The sequence below is a fragment of the Cavia porcellus genome, unplaced genomic scaffold (assembly GCF_034190915.1).
Source record: "Cavia porcellus strain 051 isolate PalLab524CR breed Dunkin Hartley unplaced genomic scaffold, mCavPor4.1 scaffold_1, whole genome shotgun sequence".
Lineage (NCBI taxonomy): Eukaryota > Metazoa > Chordata > Mammalia > Rodentia > Caviidae > Cavia > Cavia porcellus.
Genome location: NW_026947484.1, coordinates 193,523,108 through 193,545,082, shown reverse-complemented (window position 1 = coordinate 193,545,082; position 21,975 = coordinate 193,523,108). Strand labels below are relative to the sequence as shown.

General features: G+C 42.4%; 1 protein-coding gene across 1 annotated transcript; it reads right to left on the bottom strand.

The window, feature by feature from the left end:
• Positions 1 to 6,026: 6,026 nt before the first annotated feature.
• On the bottom strand, positions 6,027 to 11,940 carry Spata31f1 (SPATA31 subfamily F member 1). The gene is made up of 4 exons (XM_063255514.1): positions 11,743 to 11,940; positions 11,130 to 11,175; positions 10,571 to 10,631; positions 6,027 to 9,783 (listed from the first exon to the last, which is right to left on the bottom strand). Exons 1-4 carry the CDS (start codon positions 11,884 to 11,886, stop codon positions 6,027 to 6,029), a joined length of 4,008 nt encoding a protein of 1,335 aa, XP_063111584.1. The 5' UTR covers positions 11,887 to 11,940.
• Positions 11,941 to 21,975: the final 10,035 nt, after the last annotated feature.

Genomic DNA, 21,975 nt, shown 5'->3' with positions numbered 1-21,975 from the left:
AGCTTTTTAGTAGGATGAGATTTCAGTTAATGGTTATTTTTATTACTTCTTGTGTGATTGGAGTTTTGTTCATGAAATCTTTGTCTATGTATATGTCTTTAAGAGTGCTACCTATCCGCTTTTCCAGAAGATTTAGTGTTTCTGCTTTAATATTTAGATCTTTGATGCATTTCAATTTTAGTGTAATGCATGGGGACAGATGTGAGTCTAGTTTTAGTCTTTGGCATGTGGAAAGCCAGTTTTTCCAGCACCATTTGTAAAGAGGCTATTTTTTTTTCCAGTGAACATGTTTGACTCCTCTTTTGAAGATAAGGTGGCTGAGTGTTTTAGACTTGTTTCTGCATCTTCTAATTTTTTCCATTTATCTTCAGGTCTGTTTTTTCCCCTCAGTACCATGCTGGTTTTATCATAGTTGCTTTGTAATATAATTTCAAGTCAGGAATTGTAATACCCCCTGCCTTGTCTTTGTTGCAGAGAATTGGTTTTACTATTCTAGTTTTCTTGTGTTTCCAAATGAATTTTAGGATGATTTTTTCTAATTCTGTGAGGTATGCTAATGGTATTTTGATCAAGATTGCATTAAATCTGTATAACAATTTCAGAGTATGGTCATTTTAACTATGTTAGTTCTTCCTACCCATTAACAAGGGATATCTTTCCATTCTCTGATATCTTCTCCTTTTTCAGAATACTGTTGTTTTCAGCACATAGATCTTTTACTTCCTTTGTTAGATTGATTCCCAAATATTTCATTTTTGGGTACTATTGTGAAAGGTGTGGTTTCTCTTTCAGTGAGTTTGTTGTGTACAGGAATGCTGTTGATTTTTGTGTGCTGATTTTATACCCAGTTACACTACTGAATTTAGTTATTAAATCTAAAAGTCTTTTCAGATCTTTTATGTAGGATATCATATTATGTACACATAATGATAATTTAACTTCTTCCTTTCCTATCCTTATTCTCTTTATTTCTTTCTCCTAATTGCTCTGGTTAATGTTTCCAGAACTATGTTGAATAAGAGTGGTGATAGTGAACTTCCTTGCCTTGTTCCTGATTTTAGAGTTAAAAGCTTCAATTTTTGACTATTTAGTATGATATTGTTTACTGATTGTCATAAATGGCTTTTATGAGATTGAGACAAAGACAGTTTACTCCAGTTTTCTGTAGGGTGCTGGACTTTGTCAAATGCTTTTACTGCATCTATTGATATGATCATATGATTTTTGTTCTTCGTTTTGTTAATATGGTGTATTTCCTTTATTGATTTGCATGTGTTGAACCATCCCTACATCCCTAGAATGAATCCTATGTGGTTATGGTGTATAATCTTCCTGATGATTTTCTGCATTCTGTTTGTCAGTATCTTATAGAGGATTTTCATATCTATGTTCATTAGGGAGATTGGCCTGTAGTTTTCTTTTTTGATTGGGTCCTTCTCTGGTTTTGGTATCAGGGTAATCCATGTTTCCAGATATGATTTTGGAAGTATTGTTTCTCTCTCAATTTCATTAAAAGAGTTTCAGCTTTCGTAGCATTAAATGGTAGAATTCAACAATGAGGCTATAAGGTCCTGGGCTTTTTGTTGTTATTGTTGTTAAGTTTTTATTACGTTTTCACTTCATTGACTGATATTGGGTTATTTAGAATATTTATATCTTTTTTTTTGGTCTTTTTTTCACTTTTATTGGTACCAGGGATTGAACTCACGACTGCACACTTGCAAGGCAGGCGCTTATGCTGCTGAGTTAAATCCCCAGCCCCTGGAATATTTATATCTTCTTGATTCAGTTTTTCCAATTCACATATATCTAGGAGTCTGTCCATTTCTTCTGTTTCTTGTTTTATTGTGTAAATAGTTTTGTGGGGTACATGAATATGGGTTGGAGATTGTTTTCTTTTATGACTTGAAATATCTCACTCAAAGTTCTCCTTTGTTTGAAAGTTCATTTTGAGAAGTCTGCCATGATTCCTTTACAGGTTATTTGTTTCTTTTCTCTAATTGCTTTTAATATTTTGTCATTGTGCTGAATTTCTATAATTTTGAGTATTATATACCTTGGTGTAGATTTATTTTGATCATGGCTTTTGGAGTCTATGGGCTTCATTTATTTGTATGCCAAATTCTTTATCCATGGTTGGAAAGTTTTCTGCCATCATTTCTGTGAAGTTTTTTTTTTTTTTTAATGGTATTTGCACTATCTCCAGCTTTTTTTTTTTTTTTTTTAAATCTACACTGAGAAATCTCATACTGTTCTTCTTGGCCTCATCCCTGCAGCCTTTGGATTGATTTTTCATAGTCTTGCTATTTTAAAGATATCTTTCTTTTCACTGTAGCTAGCTGCAATCCTGTCTTCTAGCTCTAATATCTTCTAGCTAACCTTCCTTGAATCTGTTATGCATACTTTCAATGGAGATTTCGATCTCCTGGATTTCTGTTTTGACCTCTTTCATAGATTCCATTTCTTTCCTGTGTTGGGCATTCATGGTTTCCACCATTTCCCAAGTTCTTATTTTTTAAAATCTGTGTCTAATGTCTTTCATTTTGATCATTATTGCTTTTTGTACCTGATAAATTAATTTTTATATAGCCCTTTTCACTTGTGTTGCTGTCACTTCAGAAAGTTCCAGTGGTTGGCTTCCAGTGTCTTCTGTCTCACTGTGCTCTAGACTAGTCCTGGCTTGGCTGGGGTTCTGGGGCTGCATTTTGCTTCTGTGTCATTTATTATTTTATTTTATTTTTTGTGTTGATGCTTGTCTATCTCTTATGGTAACTAGTTTATCATCAGTATTGAGGCTTCCCTAGGAAATATCTGTTCCTCAGAGATGTCTTCTAGATGTAGGTTGTTCTTGTTCTTTTTGTCTGTCTCAAGAACCTACCTTCCCACTTTATTAAGGATGAGAAGTCGCTATTTGGCTCAGCACCTGGTCCTTTGATATGGGGACTCTGGTGATGGTTATGGCCCATACAATCACAGTGTTATCATACAGGGAGAAACACTGATTATCACATGTGTGATATCATGACTACAGTAGTGCAGTTAGCAATAATGATGGCATTGAGTACAGCCTAACTACTGACATGCTATGATAGCTATTAACCTGATTAACCTCTAACCATAGGAGCAAATTCTACTGTTATATAACACAATTCAACACACGTCAGGAACTTGTGTGCAATGATTTTCCCCTTAGTGGAGTGATGTTACCCTACCACGGGCAGGGGGAATTTAAGAGGGAGGGGGGCAAGACAGAGAGATGAATGGGGTCAAATATTGTAGGAGCAAGGCTGGGGGGCAAAGGCTGATCACCCACATTTGGGGAAACTGGAGTACATAAGAAAACAAATGAAAGAGAAAGCAAAGGAGTACTGAGGTGAACCAGAAAGAGAAGAGACTGTTCATTCATATGAAAACATCATAAAATGAAGAGATAGCTGAGGAAAGAAAGATGGTTGAGTGAACAAAGTAGAATAAAACAAAAAAGGTAAGAAATCTACATAGTGAAAAAAAGAAAGAAAAATAAAAGAGAAAAAAACAAAAAGCAAAACAAAAATAACCACAAAACCCAAACCAAACCAAAACAAAAACCCCCTAACAGAAAAATGATAACCACTCAGACAAACAAAAATAATCATAAATTTCTCCAGCGTTCACAGCTCTGTGCTGGTGTCCAAGTTGGATCCCAGAGATGTGCTGTGGGCTGCAGCGAAGTTTGCAGTGAGATTTGTGCTGGACATGGAGCTGACCTTGGCCTCTGGATGTGGTCTTCTGTTGCTCAGCCCTCCGGGGGCCCTTTGATTTAGGATGACAGCTCCACCCACTTCTTTTTCATGTGTCTGTGTGTGGGAGCACAATACTGGCTCACCTAACTTACAGCTGCTGGCTCCCTTCCCGCTGCTTCAGACGTCCCACAGCACTGTACCGTCTGCCGGCGTGTGCACCCGTGCCCTGGCACTGTCTGCTGCCTCTACCTCTAATCCCACCTCCTTCCATTGGCTTTTGAATCCACTCCAGTTATGCCTTCATCCAAGTCACACACCTGAGGCTGTTTTTCTTAAAGTCATTAATAATCTTTGTGGCCAAATCAAATGCTCCATTTAGCTGGTTGATAACTTCTCATGAAGTTAATCCCTTTGTCCTTAAAAATAGTTTTCTTCCCCAGAACACCAAACTCTTTTGGTTTTTTCCTGTGACCTCATGATGGCTATTGGTTTTCAGTGTCCACTGCTTGGTTTTTCCTCCTGTGTTGCTCAATTTCTCTAAGTACCCTAGAGCCAATTCTCTTGGTGACCTCAGCTGAATAGTATTTTATCTGTTTATATATATATCTTTATCTCCGCATCTACCAGTGTTTGTTGCATGCATTCAGGACTCTCTCTGAGGATAGTATGTCTCTGTGTCAGGACAGACAGTCATGGGGAGGGTCACAGGATGAAACACAAAGATTACTTACGAGGCCACTGCAGTCGGGACAGCTGTGAAGGAATGGGCAGTGCTAATAGTCTGGGTGAAGTTTTCTCTATCCATTTCTCAGTTGATGGGCATCTAGGTTGTTTCCCAGATCTGGCTATTACAAATTGTGCTGCTCTCAACATGGGTGCACATATATCACTCTGGTGTACAATGTTTTTAATTCTTCTGGGAAGATACCCAGAAGGGGAATAGATAGCTCGGTCAAATGGAACCTCCAGTGGGTACAGTTTTGAAGGGAGAGACAACACATTTGCTAATGGATACAGACAATTAGAAGGGAAAGGTCAAGTTCAACTCTTCATTTTTGGATCCCTTGAGATGAATGTTAGCTTCTAAATACATCTGTTGATTACACAATTTGGAAATGGGAAGATGTCTGCATGAAATCAGGAGCCCCATCGAGGCCGACCTGTGTCTTGTTCATTGTTGCGTTTGGCATGGTCCTGGCGTGTAGTAACTACTAAACATTTGTTGAGTGCAAGATGTTTCCCAAGCATTGTGACACCTATCTGGAGACCTCCTCACCTGCTGACTAGTGTCCTCCTGTGTCAGGGCCCCAAACTTCACAGTACTCAAGACACTGATGCACTGCATTGTCTAGACTGCTGGCAATTAATACTGATTTATCTTTATAAAGTGAAACAATCACACCAAAACTCTAGAGACCAAAGGAACCCTTAGTGAAGGTCTTATCTGATTGTGGTTTATCAAGTCATCACACATACTAGCCAGAAAAAGAAATAACAAGTTCCTGGGAAGAGTTTTCACAGCTTCTAGCAGCAGGGCAGGTGACAGTTGGAAAATAGCCGCTGGACCAGAACTAAGTGCACTTTTTAAATAAACTTTGAGAGAGAAAATACTGTAATGTAAGTGGCTACAGAGAAGAGAGGTGGGATAACCTGAAGCAGGCAGCTTTTTGGGATAAGAGAGCAGTCTACAAGGAGAAGTATTTGTTGCTTCTAGATTGATTGGGGCTTCTAGATTGGCTCCCAAATTTTATGTGTAAGCAGGGCATGGTGATGATGAAATTTACATCGTTTCAGCGTTAGTAATCACCTTACTTAGTCTGCTGCTGTTAACATTGATTTCTACTATCTCTTCTTTACTCCAACCTCAGGCTATGTAATTAAATCTAGGACATCTCAGAATTTTTCTTTTGTGACCAGTCTCCTTGGCCCTAGGAATATGAGACATGCAAAAGAATTTGGTGGCAGTGCATGGTAAATGCTTGGAATTCACTCCCTATCTTTCTCTTTAATGTACTTCAACTTGCTCATCACGTTCCCTTATTTACAATCCAGGGTGACCTGAAGCTGTGAAACGCTGACCCATCTGAATGAATGGGTTAAAACTTCTATGGGCAGGACCAACATTTTAGCCTCATTTAGGCCTTCTATGAATAAAGTACAGGGGAGACAAGGAAGAAACAGGTAGCTCTTTATTTAAAGATATGGACTGTATTTCAGGTGCCACTCTGCCCCTCCTTTTTTTTAAATGGAAAAGTCAATAGTAGAGCTCTTCAAAGGAGACAGAATTTGGAACCCCAGAAACTCTTAGTTGATATTCTGGGTGTTTTCTTTGGGTGGGTGGGCACCCTGATGGGGGAACCCAGTCACTCTAGGACAATGCCTGGGACAGTGGCGGGGGTGGCCTGGGATGGAGGCAGATCCACAGAGTTGAGAGTAGAGCCGGAGGTTATTGTGGGGGGAATGGAAAACCTCCGGTGAGGCCGGGGCCGCTGACCTCTCTGTGGGGAGTGACTGGCTCTTGGGGTGCCTCATCTGCGTTTTAGTCTTAGTTTTCTCCATGGGGCTTTTGGCTAGAACCAGGCTCTTTTCCACATTTTCTTTTTTGGTTTTGGCCATATTCCCAGGTGTAGGGAAGATGGGGTCCATACGCCCTTTGTCTTTTTTCATGGCACTAATACAAGGCAGAGATGATTTCATCTTATTTATCAGGCTAGACTCTGAAAGGCTGGGCCTCTTGGGAGAATGGGCTGGCATCACCTGCCTCTGAAAAACCTGACCTTTCAAAATTTGGCCCTTATGCTGAGTTGGCTGGCCCTGTGAAATCCGGGCCACTGCAGGATGGAAGTTCTCAGGGATCTTTGCAGGTTTGAGGAGGACATTTAACTTGCTCTGATGGTTCTGCATGTCATGCTCAGGTTCTTTCCCCCCAGGGACCTCTGTGTGTGGCTCTGGGAGCTGACACTCAGGGTGATCCTGGGAACTGCATTGCTGTGGATCCACAAGATGACAGCTGTGGGTCTGTTGCGAGGAGCCTTGGGGTTCTGTCTCCAGAAGCATCTCTTCTGGCTTCTGATCTTCATCAGCATCATCAGCGTCATCAGCGTGTCTTTCTGCACTGATCAAAGAGAGACCAAGCCCTGCATCTCCTTCTCCAAGGTCTCCTGGTACTTGAGGTTTCCCTACATCCTCCCTCTTTTCGGCCAGTATGGGGATCTGGGCTGAGCCCTTGCCTGGGTTTTGAGGCTCAGGGCTCCAGGATTCCTCCAGGCTGGGGTGGTTTACACTGGCCTCCACCTGAACACAAAGCACCTGGGCCTCAGTCATGTCCCCAACAGGCTGTGAGATCTTGGAGGGCCAGTTGGTAGAAGCAGGGGACGCTGATTTGGGTCTAGAGGACTGTGGGTTGTGCTGCACAGCCTTCGGCTGAGGGGCCAGGTGGTCTCTAAGGTGGGCCTGCTGTGAGTCTGGGGCAGGAGAAGAGTCTGGCAGGATGGGCGGCTGCTGGAGCACTGTGCTTCCACGGTTGTTCAGACTACTGAGAGATGCCTGGGAGAACTTGTTCTCTGGCCTGGCTTTAGTTAGTTTCCTGGCCTCCACTGCCCTTATGGAAAGTCCCAACTTTATCTCCAGGGCCTTTTTTCTCAGGTGGAAGTTTAGCTTGTTAGAGGTACGTGTTTTGAATGAGTAGGGGACACCAGGACGTGTCTGGCTCTCCAGAGGCACTGACTGTGTTCTTCCTTTCACCTGCACCTCAGGCTGGAAATCTTCTGCACTGTCTGCCCAAGTCTTGCCATTTTGAGAGCATGGCCCGAGCCTCCCACTTGGGTCTTCCAGTGAGATCTTTTGAGTCAGAGGCTCCTTTGGGGTTTCCACAGGTCCTGGCACCATCGCTGCGGCTACAGAGCAGCTAGTGATTGCTGGAGCCATAGCTCCAGAGAGAGCTACAGAGTAAAGAGCAGGCAGTCCTGACAGGAAGGCGAGATACTTGTGCCGTAAAGTCATCTCCAGTTTCTCAATGGCTCCTTGAGACAGGGTTTGGTGCAGCTTAGGGTGTTCAGTGCCAGTGTCTGGTGAGGCCTGTTTTTGCTGATGAAGGGCTGTTGGCATCCTGGGCATAACTTTGTCATGGAGGTCAGGGTCACTCGCTGCCTGCAGCGCCAGGGGCTGACCTTGTGGAGTGCAGGGGAAGGGAGCCACTGCTAGGACCCCAGGAACTGTGCCTTCCCAGGAGCTATACACACGGCAAGGGACATTGCCCTGGTGGATCTGCCCACATTTGGAGTCAATGTGGCTCTGAAGTTTTGCCTTGGCCTGGGAAAACAAGTGTGGCATGGGGATGGACACTTGGGCCAGTAGAGGTGAGAATGGGTCACCATCCCCCTTGCCCGTAGGTTGGGGGGCACTCATGTTGGGTAGGGTTGGGCTGCTACGGGACAGGGTCTTCTGGTCAGCAGAGGACAGGAGCAGCTGGAAGGACTGCTGGATCATCTCAGGCAGGCCCCAGCGGAGGTGAATCAGCTGCTTCTGGAAGTGAAACTCCAGCAGCCTGCGGGTATGCTCCGGGAAGAAGTGCAGTTTCCTGGTGAGGACTGAGACCGGTTTCCCTGGCCAGGACATGTTCACAGGCTCGGGAGCCTGGGCTCTGTCACATGGCTCAGACCGCACAGAACTGTGGGCATGGCGAGACCTCTGGGTGACCGCTGGCAGGCCCCACTGAGGCTGGAACTGCCTCTGCAACAGGTGCCACTCCAGGGTTTCACATTCAGCTGGCGTCAGAGATGGGACACTGATGTGAGCTTGTTGACATTCAGCTGGAGACACACAATTTGGAGAAGGTGTAGAAAAGAGTGAGCTTATCTCAGGTGATGTTTTAGGCAGCAAAGGGTGGAAACAGAGCCCCTTGAATAGAAGGGACTCTTTCAAAGGGGGCTTGAACATGTTCTTGCTCTTGGAGAGGCCTTCACAGCTCAAGAAAGTGGCAGCCAGGGACTCACTGTGGAGAGAGGGGAGGCCACAGAACAGCTGCCTGTCTTCCTGATGCAGCTCATTCCCTGAGTCATTAGCCTGTCCTTCAAGTGGTAAACAGAGGTCACCTAAGACTTCAACAGTTGGAGAGGGCAAGGCCAATGTCTCATTGTTTTGGACCTGCTGGTACTGGTGTTTATGTTCTGGTTTTATAAGAGACCACTCAGAAACCCAGATACTCTGAATGGGCTCTATGTATGAATCCCAGGTGTGTTGGGCAATGATCCCAATTTTGTCACAAGTGACCTTAGAAGTACTATTCAGAATAGAGGAAAGTTGTAGATTTTTTCCAATTTTGCTAAACAATATTGGTTCTGGCATAAGATATCTCAGGGAGTCCTCCACACGCCTGGGGAGACCCCATCTCTGGTAATGATTCCTTTTCTTTACATGTACCTCAAGAAGTCTCAAAACTTTAGGCCTGAAGAATGGCAAGTGGGCAGGGAGGACTGTGTCTATATGCAAGTTCATGGGATGTGTCAAGTTATCCAGGAATTGTAGATTCAGTGATGGTAAGGACACCTGGCACTTCAGGTGATGGTGGCTTTGGTCTCCCTGCGTGAGGGTAGGTTTGTTCTGTACCATCTCCTCCTCATTTTCTGGAACCACAGGTTCCTCTAGCTTTGGAGGAGCCCTACTCTCTTGGACCACTGGCATTTTTGCCAGTTGGAATTCCTGCTCTAGATGCAGATGATCAGCAAAGTATTCTTGGACACTGATGGCGCTAGTTGTCTGGGCCACTGCCTGGGTTAAGTTTTGTTCCACTTGTGATAGTGCTGCAATTGCCGACGTCAGTGAAAGGTCTCTGGAGTGCTGAGGATGAGGTTTCAGATCCTGCTTAGAAGACACAGTTGACATGGATGTCACCTGCAAGCAAGAAGAGCCCTGCAGTGGCTCTGATAAAGTTGAGGAAATCTGGTTCGTCTTATCTTCCAGCAATTGCTGAATCTCCAGAGCTGCTGCATTGCAGGTTTGACAGGAAGGATCCGCACACAGGAGCTGCCTCACACTTTCCTGCTGGGGAAGCCACTGCTGGCTGGGAAGGGAAACATGGCAGCTATTAGTGATCAGGAGCACCTATCTCTCTGGAAGAGTATGCTATGAGGGTTGTTACTGCCCACCCTAAGTCCTGTAAATCCTAGATTTACACTGAACTTTGCATTGTAAGAACTATGGAATTTCTCTGCTGCTATACCTAGAATCTGCTGGAAATCAGCCTTACTGTTTAAAATTTAAAGGAGAAGGGACTGAGGATTTAGCTCAGTGGCATAAGTGCCTGCCTTACAAGTGTGTGGCCGTGAGTTCAATCCCTGGTACCGATAAAAAAAAAAAAAAAAGGAAAAATTTAAAGGAGAGATGATAGGCTTCTGTATGAATGTTTTCCCAGGATCTGACCTCCTTCAAAATAGACCAGATGAGGAATGTGAGCAGCTGGACCTGGGCATTCGCCCTTGCAAGAGCATAGCTTACAGAGAATAAGACAGTGGTGACTTTTTATGTAAAATCCATTCTCTTGGGTAATCTTTATCAAGGCTGAGTGGAAATCCAGTAGCATTTTCTTTGAATTGTGCATTAACCAGATCCTGAGTTGCAGAACTACTGTGACCCCAGCAAATCATAGAATTGAGTCACTGTTGCTATCTGAGATGTCTGAACCCCTTTGGCTCTGGCATCTTTCTGAGTCTGTGACTCAGCCTTCCACAATGTGCATTTCCCTCCCTGCTATTACCTCCTTTTTCTTAGGTCAGCCCAGGCCAGTCTCGGCTAAGAAATTATCACAGTCCAGCCTGGGACCTGCAAGACTGCAAAGAGAAAGAGATCACCTTTTCATGATGGAGAGCAGATCCCACCGCTTCTCTGTTTCTTTCTGGGAACATCTTCCAGCTGTTTAAAGAACCAGGGCAGTGTGTCACACAGTATAGGGCCATTTTACAGGTTTCCTGTGTAAGCTAACTAGTAAGATCCTGCCCTAGTAAGACTGAAAACACAGAGTCAGTGCTTTAAGGCATGTTATGGACATGTGATGTTCTTTACTGCTTTCATTTGACCTTCATAACTACAATGTGAAGGAGGATTGTCAATGTTATAGCTATTTTATGGATAAAACTGAAAGTTGAAGGGTCATAAAACTAGCAAATGACACAGTTAGGGACACCTGCTTTACTCCCTGAATTCTTTAATCTCAGGGGAACATGGCAGAGAATTTTGAGATGTTCCCACATTCTGATTTGCCATCCACCTAACCCCTCATGAAAGTCATCCATTTGGAGAACTGGAGCTTTCCCTGCTCCTGGTTCTCCTGGCACTGGGGTCCCAGAGGGACATGAACAATGGGAAGGTCAACTACAACGAAAGGGAGTAAGAGGAGAATTGGCACTTTACCTCTTGATCCTGCATCTCTTGCCTTTTGCCTGACTTTTCGGTGACACTTAAAGAAAAAACAGAAGGTGAAGCTAGGCTGTCATTTTTTTCACATCCAAAATAAGACAAAGTTAACACATATTTCCTATTCCCTTTTTATGTATGTGTCCGCATTATATACACATCTCCTGCATCTCCTTTACCTGCATTCCACTTTCCATCCCAGCATTTCCCTTCCATGCCTATTTCTGATTCACTTTGAGGCTCTCTATTCTTTATCTTCCTGTCACATCCCATCCTCACCAGGTATGCAGGGAGCTTAGGATGACACAGGTGAAAAAGTGGAACAGGTTAAAGAACGTGTGCTTCTATCAACCCAAGGACTGTGCCTTACAATGTCCACTAGCTAGAAAAATCCCCTGTACTGGGAGGTCTTCTGAGATCTCTAAGTTATCCTTTATGTCATCTTGCTTTCAATGCAAACCAAATGGAGAATTTCTTGGCTTAGTTAGAATACTGTACTGGGTAAATGAAGGTGCAGTGTAAAATCGGGGCTGGGTGGGAGAAACAGTGAGCATTTAAAAGCTTATCTGAGGCTGAAACTAATTTAGTTGTGGTCATGGTGTTTCCCTACCCTGTGGCAGCTCCTTTGAGGTTCAAATCTCAATCCATGGTAACTCCGTTTCACTTGCCAGATAAGGAGGATAATGATAAAGATGGAGCCATAGGTACATAAGGAGTATCCAATATTCCACGGAGCAAATGGAGGGATCATCATGATCCAAACCACGTTAGCACGAGACCAGCCATCCCTATATGTAGGCACTCAGGGTTCTAGTGACTAATGATGCCACGCAGGAGGCCTTGCCACGTCCACCTCACAGAGGACAGAACTGTACCCTGAATTGCATCACAAAGCCTTCCATTTCCTACAAGAAGCCTTGTCTGTGGTGGGGTGCCTGGGCTCCTGTAAGAGCAGCATACCCTGGGCCTACAGGCGCCACACGCCAACAGAATCCTCACACTTCCTTTTCACTCCACTGCCTGCCCCAGCTTGGTGGTTCAGTTACTTTCTTATTCGAAATGCTTTTTTCAATTAATTAAACTTATTTTAATTAATCAAACTTTAAAACAATTAATTAAGCTCAGTGGTCCATTTTAGGTGTAATGATGATCACATTCACCATAGGAGATTTGTACCTGGATGTGATATAACTTGATTCTTTTTTCCCATTCTCCTCTCCTCCCTTCAATACCTCTTCCCCTCCTTGTTTACAAAAGCTTTGTACATATTTTCCTTCTTTTTTCAGCAGTTTTTCTTTTCCCTTCCTTTCTTTCTGCCTCTACTTCCCAAGTTCTTCTTTCTATTTGAACATTTTCTTCCTATTTCACAATATCAAACGTTTTGGTCCTTATTTTTCATACCAGACAAGCAATGTGGTTTTTACACTTGTCCATTTTATTTCACTCAAGAGTGTGGCCTTCAGGTGCATCCATTTAGCTAGAAATGTCACAAGCTTATCCTAAATGGCAGAGCAGTACTTTACTGTAAAAAACAAAACCAAACAAACAAAAAGAACAACCCACATCTTCTTCCTCCATTCATCAGTTTGATGGGCATTTGGACTCTTTCCAAGATTTAGCTATCACAAACTGCTGCTATAAACACAGGTGTGCATAAGTTGCTGTGGAACAATGCTTTTAATTCTTTTGGGATGACACCAAGAAAAGTAATAACTGAATTGAATAGAATCTCTAGTCCTAGATTTTTGAGGAACCTCCACAGTGGTCTCACCAGTCTACACTCCACCAGCAGTGTATCAGAGCTCCTTTTTCCTCGTACCTCTGCTAGTATTTGTTATTGTTGAATTTTTATGATAGCCATGCTTTCTGGGGTGAGATGGATCTCAGCTTTGTTTTAATTTTCATTTCTTAAATGGTCAATGATGTTGAATATTTTTTCATGTATTTGTCATTTCTACTTCATCTGAAAAATGTCTATTCATTTTAAATGCCCATTTTTAGATTGGTTTATTAAATCTGGGGGGGGTCTTTTTTTTTTAGTTTTTGTGTATTCTAGATAGTAGTCCTTTGTTTGAGGAACAACAGGAAAAAATTTTTTCCCCACATCATGAGTTGTCTCTTTACTCTGTTGGTAACTTCTGTTGCCATGAAAAAATGTTTAATGAGATGACATCCCATTTTCTGATCTTTTGCAATAGTTCCTATTTCAAGCCCTTTCCTGAATATTGTCTGGGTCTGGGAAGTTTATATTTGTAATCCCGTGGAATGTTATTGGAAATTAATTCCAATCGATCACTTCCAGTGCAACCCAAGGTAAGAATAAATACACTAAGACATATTTATAGTTGTGGGGAGCCAAGGGGTCCTAAGTCCAGCCAAGATGGTGGCTCACCAGAACAAAGACCACAATCCAGGGCCCAATGCAAGTTTTACTAATTCTCCATGAGAGGAGGGGCTCCTGGATGGGTGACAGTGAGGGTGGTGAGAAAAATATAAGTGCCAGTGTGTGAGGTGGGATAGGTAGGAGGCTCTGCAATACACAGAGGAAAAGATATGCAGAGAGAGTGATCTGCACAACACAACTGAGGATGTAACTAATGTTTCAGGGTCAGTGATTCAGCTCTGAAGTGCAATCTTTTCTGCCCTGGGAAGTCATAGTCTCTTATCTCTAAGCTCCCTTCCAACCAACAGTGTGGCATGGTGGATCTTCATCCTGTCTGGCCCAACCACGTTTTCCGGGAATCACTGGGCTGGGTAACAGCCGACTGTCACCTTGCCTCAAAGATTATACATCAGCTCCTCAACCAGCCCAGTTTACATTGCTTAAAGCTAATTGAAGGGATAAAGAAATGGCCTGGCCATCTCTGTATATATCAGTACATTAAGATAAGGCCAAGTTTTATCTCCTCCAAAATAGAGATAATTGCTCTTTTTAGAAGAGTCACCAGATGGTTCCCTACAGTTCCTGTGCATTTGGGGTTTTGGTTATAAAGTCTTTGCTTATACTATGACTTTAAGAGTTCTACCTGCTCTATCTTCCAATAGATTTAGCATTTCTATTTTAATAATTGGATTTTTTAAAATTTTATTTAAGGAGAAAAAAAAGCAGAGAAAGGGTACAAGTTTTACAGATTTACAGGAAAAAATAAACAGTAGGAAATCACTAGCTAATGGATTACATATTGTCATCTTAGAAATAACTGTTCAAGTTACAAAATTAAAGCTTACAAAGTGGACATTCCAACAGTGAGACTGCAAACAGTTCTGTTCAATAATCCAACAAAACTCAGTGATATCATTATCTATCTTATACACTTAAATATACATGCAGTTATATCGTTTAGAGCACTTTCTTTTCCTCTCTTTTGTACAATGACAATTACACACTTTGGGTTTTGTTGCTCCCACAGTTCTTATTACTTTATTGGAAGAGAGTAGAACCAAATGTGACATAACAGAACAGAGTCAGTCAAATCAAAATGGTGGACATAATAGATAATGTAAAAGCATAATACAAGGTGATCAACAATGGTTACCATAATGCCTCCCACTATCTCTAATAGAATTGCCTCTATCATCCGTTATAATAAAATTGAACAAAACAGTAAAGAACAAAACTGACAGAACTAAGACATTGGAAACATTATAGGTCTTCAAAAGTAGCTAATAGTCAACCAGAATGGACGTCATAATGAATCCCACTATCTTCACAGCTGTTGCCTAAACTTTTGAACCTGGTACTATCAAGCAAAACAGAATAGAGTGACATCAGTCAAAACAAGATGGTGAGAGCAATACAAGGCTTTAAATCAAGATAATGGAAAGTCAAAGTGGGTTACTATAATATATCCTGCTATTTTTTTTACTTATTTTTCCCTTAATTAAAAGCATAAAAATAAAAAAGTAAATAATAAAGTGGAGATTGAGATAAAAGAGGGCATAACAGCAAAACAGTGCAGATCAGAACATAACCATTTAAGCAAAATAGTGTTTCACCACAAGATAATCCCGACATAAAAGTAGTTACCATATTGTCTCTTTCCTTGAAATCTTTGAGGATAACTTCGTATACTGTAGCATCAAATATATCAAAACAATGTAAAACCATTTAAGAAATGACAGTATTACAGGGTATTTAGAATCAACTAAGAAAATGAACAATGGTTTCTGTATAATCTCCTTGTCTATAAAAGTTTTTGCTTATGCTATCATATATAATAAAATCCAATAAGATACAACCTGTTTAGACCAATGGAGATAGAAGAACAAAAGCTTGATGAGACTTCAAAACAAGATGATACTAAATCAGTATTACCTCTTAAGACGTCATTTTCTCCAAAATAGTTGTTCCTATCATCCAATCTTCTCTGCCTCATTTTTGTTGAGCTCTTTTTCTGTCATTAGTTGTCAGTTTGTCTTCTTCATTTTGTTTTCTGCTCCATTCATTGATTGTGGCCTCTCTGCCACTATTTCTGGATTCTTCGTATTTTTCTTTTTTTAGAATATCCTGCAGTATTCTCTGTAGAGTTGAATTGGTGGTTGCATATTCTCCTAGTTCCTCTTTATCCTGGAAGCACCTTGTTTTTCCATCAATTTCCAGGGATAGTTGTGCAGGATATTTCAATCTTGGCTGGAGATTATTATCTTTTAAAGCTTGAATTATTTCCCCCCACGCTGTTCGTGATTTGATGGTTTGTGCCGAGAAATCTGCTGTAATTCTGATGGGTGTTCCCTTGTAAGCGATCTGTTTCTTGTCTCTGATGGCTTTTAATATTCTGTTCTTGTATTGGATTTCTGGACTTTTAATTATTATATGCCTGGGTGTTGCTCTGTTTGGGTTGTAGGTGGCTGGGGTCCTGTATACTTCATACAACTGAGTATCTTTACCTTTTGCCAAATTAGGAACATTCTCCTGGATTATTTCTGCGAGTAGCTTTTGTAGTTCATTTGTTTGTGTCCCTACTTCTTCTTTTATGTTCTTAATTCTTAAGTTATGGATCCTCTTATCATTTTCTAGTCTTTGTATTATTGATGTTTGTTTCTTTGTTATTCTTAAGAAGTTTTTCATTTCATTCTCTCATATTACAAATCTGCCCTCCAGTTCAGATAATCTGTCCTTAGTTTCTTTCAAGCTGTTATGCTAATTTTCGATAGAGTTTTTAGTTTCCTGGTAATCTCTTTGAACCTGCTTCACATATTCTATGCTTTCTCTATTTTCTCCATTAAACAATTCTCCCCCTTTTTTTTGTTCTTCCATTCTACCATCTGTTTTTTCTTGGGTGGTGCTTAGCATTTCTCTAACTATTCTGCTTATGTCTAGCTTCAGGTCATTAATAACTTCATTCCTGAACTTGTCTATGAGGCTCTGGAGATAGTGCTTTATATCTATTGGTGTTGTGTCTGCTATTGCCTCTATCTCAGGATTGGGGGCCGAGGAACATTTCTTGTTGCTGCCTTTTCCCATATTCTTTGTTCCTTATATATGCAAGCGTATATAGGAGGCCCAGCTTCCTTCCCTGTCAGCCACGGTCTGATTGAATTGTGCCAGCTAGGTGTTCCTGCCCACTGCAGCGCACCAGGAAGTTGTAGACCAGGCAGCCTATGTGGGGCCCGCCCTTCCAGGTCACCTTCAGGAGCTGGGATCTGGGTTGTGCTAGCCTACTGCGTCTCAGCCAGCAGTGTCACATAGGCTAGGCACTGCTCACCAATCCCACTTGAGAGGGGGCTACATGGCTGAAGTCACTGCAGCGCCCTGTTCCCGCAAGTCTGCCCGGTCCCAGAATGTCCTCTGTTGGAGTCTCCTAAACCGTGGAAGAGTCCCAGTTTCTCTCACTCACCACAAGTCAATGCACAGCTCCCCACCCATCCTGCTTTCAACTCTGTTCACTGATTCCCATTCTCAGAGCTTTCACTCATCTCTCTCCCTGCTGAGCCAATGTAGACGCAGCGGCGGCGGCGGGAAAACCAAATCGTGGCTTCCAATGGCACGGGCTCCAGCTTCCATGCTGAGGCTTTTCTGTTCCTGTTATAGCACCAGGATTGCATTCCCAGTTGGTTTCTCTCAGCCCAGTTCGTTCTTGGGTCAGCAGGGCATATCTCCACTTGCTTATGATTCCTTACTCCGCACCATTCCTGAATTCTAAGCTGGGTCTTTCAGCCTCCGTAGCTGCTGCTATCTGTCCGCCATGTTCTCCCGGAAGAAATAATAATTGGATCTTTGATCCATTTTGATTTTAGTTTAGTGCATGGTGAATGATACAGGTCTAGTTTTAATCTTTGGCATGTGGAAAGTCAGTTTTCCTGCACCATTTATTAAAGAGGCTATCTTTCTTCCACTGAAGATATTTGGCACATTTGTCAAAGATAAGATGGTTAGATATATCTACTGTTAGGAAACTGAATGCTTTAACACACAGGACGTTTTGTAAGAAAGAGTGGATGGGGCAGAGGAACCTCTGCCAACTCCTCTGCTTGTCTTGGAAATATAGTTGAGAAGCACAGAGGAATTAAGGAGTCAGAGTGTGGTTATGTTTGAAAATAGAGAGCTTGGATGTTTCAGGCCATGAGTGATCAGAAATTTAGAAGTGCAAGAAAGGGGAGGAAAGGTCTAGTGGCTACATCTTTAAACAATATTGTTAGGAGGGGAAAGAAATCCTCTAGTCTGTGTGGCTGGGGGTTATAAACACTGCCTTCCAGAAAGGCACATTAATGCAGTTTACTTCTGGAGTGCTGGCTGAGGTTTGGTTTCCCAGAGCTGCTTTTACCCATGAGGTAGCATCCTGCCTGCTCAGGGAGATGAAAGACTGCAGAGATGAGTTAGTGACCAATTTCAACTATGAGCCACAACCTACTTGCTCCCCATAGTTGAATGTATGCTGGTAACCTGAAGCTTCTACCCTGCCTTCTCATTCTAATTTGAAAAGTTTTAACCAGAACAATTGTTTTCCAATGCAGCCCCAGGACCTAAAACTCCTATACCTTATTTAGATTATCTACATGGCCTCTGTGGCTATTGTGATATACCTCTAATTCTTTAGCATTTCTAATTTCTTTAAGAGATTTGTCCTGATGACACTGGTCTCAAGCCAGTAAGTCCCAGGCTCAGAATTTCTGAAGAGACTATTGGGTCTTAAAGCGAGGGATATTATGGCAGGAAAGGCCAAATGGAAGCCACTAGAGTTGCCTCTGCCTGAGAATACAATAAATCCCAAACAATATTGCATCCCTAGAGTTGCAGAGATTAGTGTTCCATTAAGAACTTGAAAGATGGATGCTTGGTGGTTCCCACCACATTTCCATTTAATTCTCATATTTAACTTGTGCAAGATTAATCAAGTAATGACTTTAATTGCAGCTGCTGTACCAATTGTGATTTCCTTGCTTGATCAGATTTACAAATCTCCTGGTATCTGGTATGCAGTTACTGATTTGATAAATGCTTATTCTCCATACTAATCCTTAAGAATATCAGAGGCAAACTATTTCAGTTGGCAAGGCTAGCAATATACCTTTACTCTCCTAACACGGGGTGTATCAACTGTCCAGGCTTGTCTCACAATGTAGTTTGCAAGGATCTTCATTGTCTTTCTTTCTACAAGGTATCACACTGCTTCATTATGTTGATGATACTAAGTTGATTGGCTTGGGGAGTGGCTGAAGCTGGAGATCAATCACACATGTGGGGCTGGAGCAAGGCCAATCACAAGAACAAAGAGTGCCCAAGGTGAGCCACACGAACAAGCTGTTCCAGCTCTGAGAACACCTAAGCAAACAGGTTGTTAGGCAGAAAGGTGTCACAAGTGACCTCAACCTGCTGAGCGTGTAAATAAATGCACCTTAGGTGTTGAGCAATCCTTTTTTTCCCATCAAAGGAGGAGGCTCCATGTGACCTCAGCTTTTTATATTCTGACTCTTGTCTTTATTTCTTCATCTTCTGCCATCCTTCACCTGATAATTTCAAGAGTGTGCTGGAAACAACAAATTGGGGCAAGCGATCCAGAAGTAGCAACTACTCTGGACTTGTAAAGTATTTACATATCAGAGGGTAGGAAATAGATCCAACGGATTTGTAAGGCCTTCTACCTCAGTGAAATTTCTATATTTGTGTGAGACACACAGAGATATTCCTTGTAAGGTAAAGAATAAATTGTTTCATCTGGGCCTTCTTACAACCAAGAAAGAGCCACAATGCATAATGAGCTTATTTGGGTTGAGCTTATTTGAGCAATCCATTCCTCATTTGGGTGTGTTACTCTGGCTCACTTATTGACTGACTCAGACAGCTAACTAATACAGACAGTGGTACTGAGCTTGGGCCACTGCTGTGACTATACCTGAGCATGTAGCTTAGAGGCCTTTGGAACTGGTTGGTGGATACGTGGAAAGTTTTGAAGATGCAGGTTGGAGAAGAATGCCAAATGTGGTAAGCAGAGCCTGATGGATGATTTTGGTTGGAGCTCAGAAGGTCAGAGTGTTGATAGGAATACATACTATAAAGGCCAGGGTAAGGAGGTTTCAGCTGGAAACAAAGGCTGTATTGGCAATTGAATTAAAGGTCATGTGTGTTATATTCAGGCAAAAGTTTGTCTATTTTTGCCCATATGCTGAGACTTTATGGGAGACTGAGATTAAAGGCAGTGGATTAATTGATCTGTCTTATTTTATTTTTGTCTTTTTGAGACAGGATCTCGATATGTGGTTCAGGCTGACCTTGGGCTCACTTTGTAGCCCAAGCTGTCTTGAATTTGCAATGATCCACCTGCCTCAGCCTCCCAAGTGGTAGGATTACAGGAGTGCACCACCACGCCTGGCTCTGGACTAATGGATCTGGCAGAGGAAATTTCAAGGCAGTGTGTGGGTTGTGGCATGGATCCTGCTGACTGCTTTTAGTCAGATCTGCAGAGAGAACCAGGAGGAAAAAAGCAGAGGTGAATGATTTGAAAAGATTTGGGGTACATGGGTGCTGAAATGATTAGCATTAAAAAGAACTCAAATATGATAGAAAAGCCAAAGCAATAGGAAAGATGGCTGGAAGGCATCTCAGGAGTTAGTCAGACCTCAGCCCTCAACAGTAAAGCCTTGATTTGAGAAGAGAGCCCTTGGAACGGCTGCTCAAGAAAGGCCTCCTACAGAATTGGTTCCCTGGGATTCATTTCATTATGCTCAGTGAACTCTACAGATGTAGTCCTATGAGGCCAGGCTGCTGCCTATGTTGGCAGCAGACCTTGAAATCATCTGTCTGGTGGTTTTTCAGGCATGCAGAATTCAAGAGTAGTGGGGCTATGCGGGCTTCCATAAAGATTTCAGAAGGCTTGCAGGGTGCGGCAGGCAGTGTGCCCCAAAAGGGCAGTGTGTGAAGCTATGAGATTGGACTCTGGGAAGCTGGAAATGCCAGGAATGTGGGCTGTCCACTGAGGAATGCCACAGGTTGTGAGTGAAGCCAGCTTAAGAGAGAAGTCATGTGGGCTGTAACCAGCAATACCTTCCACTGGAGTGCGGCCACTCAAACCCTATGCAGCTCACATCTTGCCACACTTTCCCTGGGTGCTGGACATGAAACTATAGGATTTAATGTTTGCTCTGTTGGGTTTCTAATGCTTTCTGTTCCTTTTTATCTCCCCATTTCTGGCTTTTGGAATGGAAATAGTCACCCTGTGTGATTGAGTGTTGGAAGTATTTAACTCTCTTTTTAATTGTTGCAGGGGCTCATTGCTTAGAGTTTGCCTAGAGTCTCAGAGGAAATTTTAGACCTGGGCTTTTCAGAAATATTGGAACTTTTAAGACTTTGATGACTCTTTAGGAGTAGACTAAGTGGGATGGACAGGAACATTTTGTGGGGCAGGGGTGGGATGTTATAGTTTATATATAAAATGTCTCCCCAAAGTCTCATGTCTGAAAGATGATTGGATCACGAGGCACTATGCAGTGTGGGTTCAGCAGCTTTAATGTGCTGTTAGGAGACAGGACCTGGTTGGATGTGAGTCACAAGGGGCGGGCCGTACTTCTTCTAGGCCCTGCCTCTGTCTGCTTCTTTGCTTCCATAGGTGGAGCAGCTTTGCTTCTCTGCCCTGCTGTCTCTGCCTTGGAGCCAACAACTGTGAACTGAACACTGAGCCCAAATAGACCTCTTCTCCTTTAAATTGTGGGTATTTAAATTGTCAGGTATTTTGTTACAGTGATGGGAAAGCTGACTAACACAAGTCTGAATTTCCTTGAGATGCTTATTCTGGTGACACCGGTCTCAAGTCAGTAATCTGGGGCTGAAAATCTCTGAAAAACTGTTCTTCACGCAGTACTCAATCCATCCATGTTGGCATGGTAAGCAGTCAGGAACGAGAATCCAGAGACATTTAAATTGTGTAGTTGTGTTCCTGCCTATTTGCAAGGAACTTAAAAACCTGGTTGTGAAGACTAATTTATGCAAAGCAAAAGCCAAGATTTAGAAAGGAATTTTATGCTTATTTGTGAAGTTCTAATTGTGAATATCCCATTTCAAAGGAGAAACATCATAATAAGGGTCATGCTCATGGAGAGACTTTTTGGTGTTGAAATTGGGATTAAAAGTTCAGGCTGGGGGTAAAGCCCTGCTCCTGGCGGGAGGGAGACAGACCAACCAGTGCAGAAACACAGGAATGGTCTGGCTCTAGCATAGGCGCAAGTGGATCAGTGAGAGGGCAATTACAGGAGATGGTAGGCGAGCAGGAATGAGGTCTGCTGAGGGCTGGGCCTGGCGTGTGTTCTATTCAGTCACTAAGATCAGATTTTAAAAGTAGCCACACATGGTACAAAATTCAAAAGGCAGAAGGCAGACATCCATGGTGTGTCTCTTTTCTGTCCTCATCTT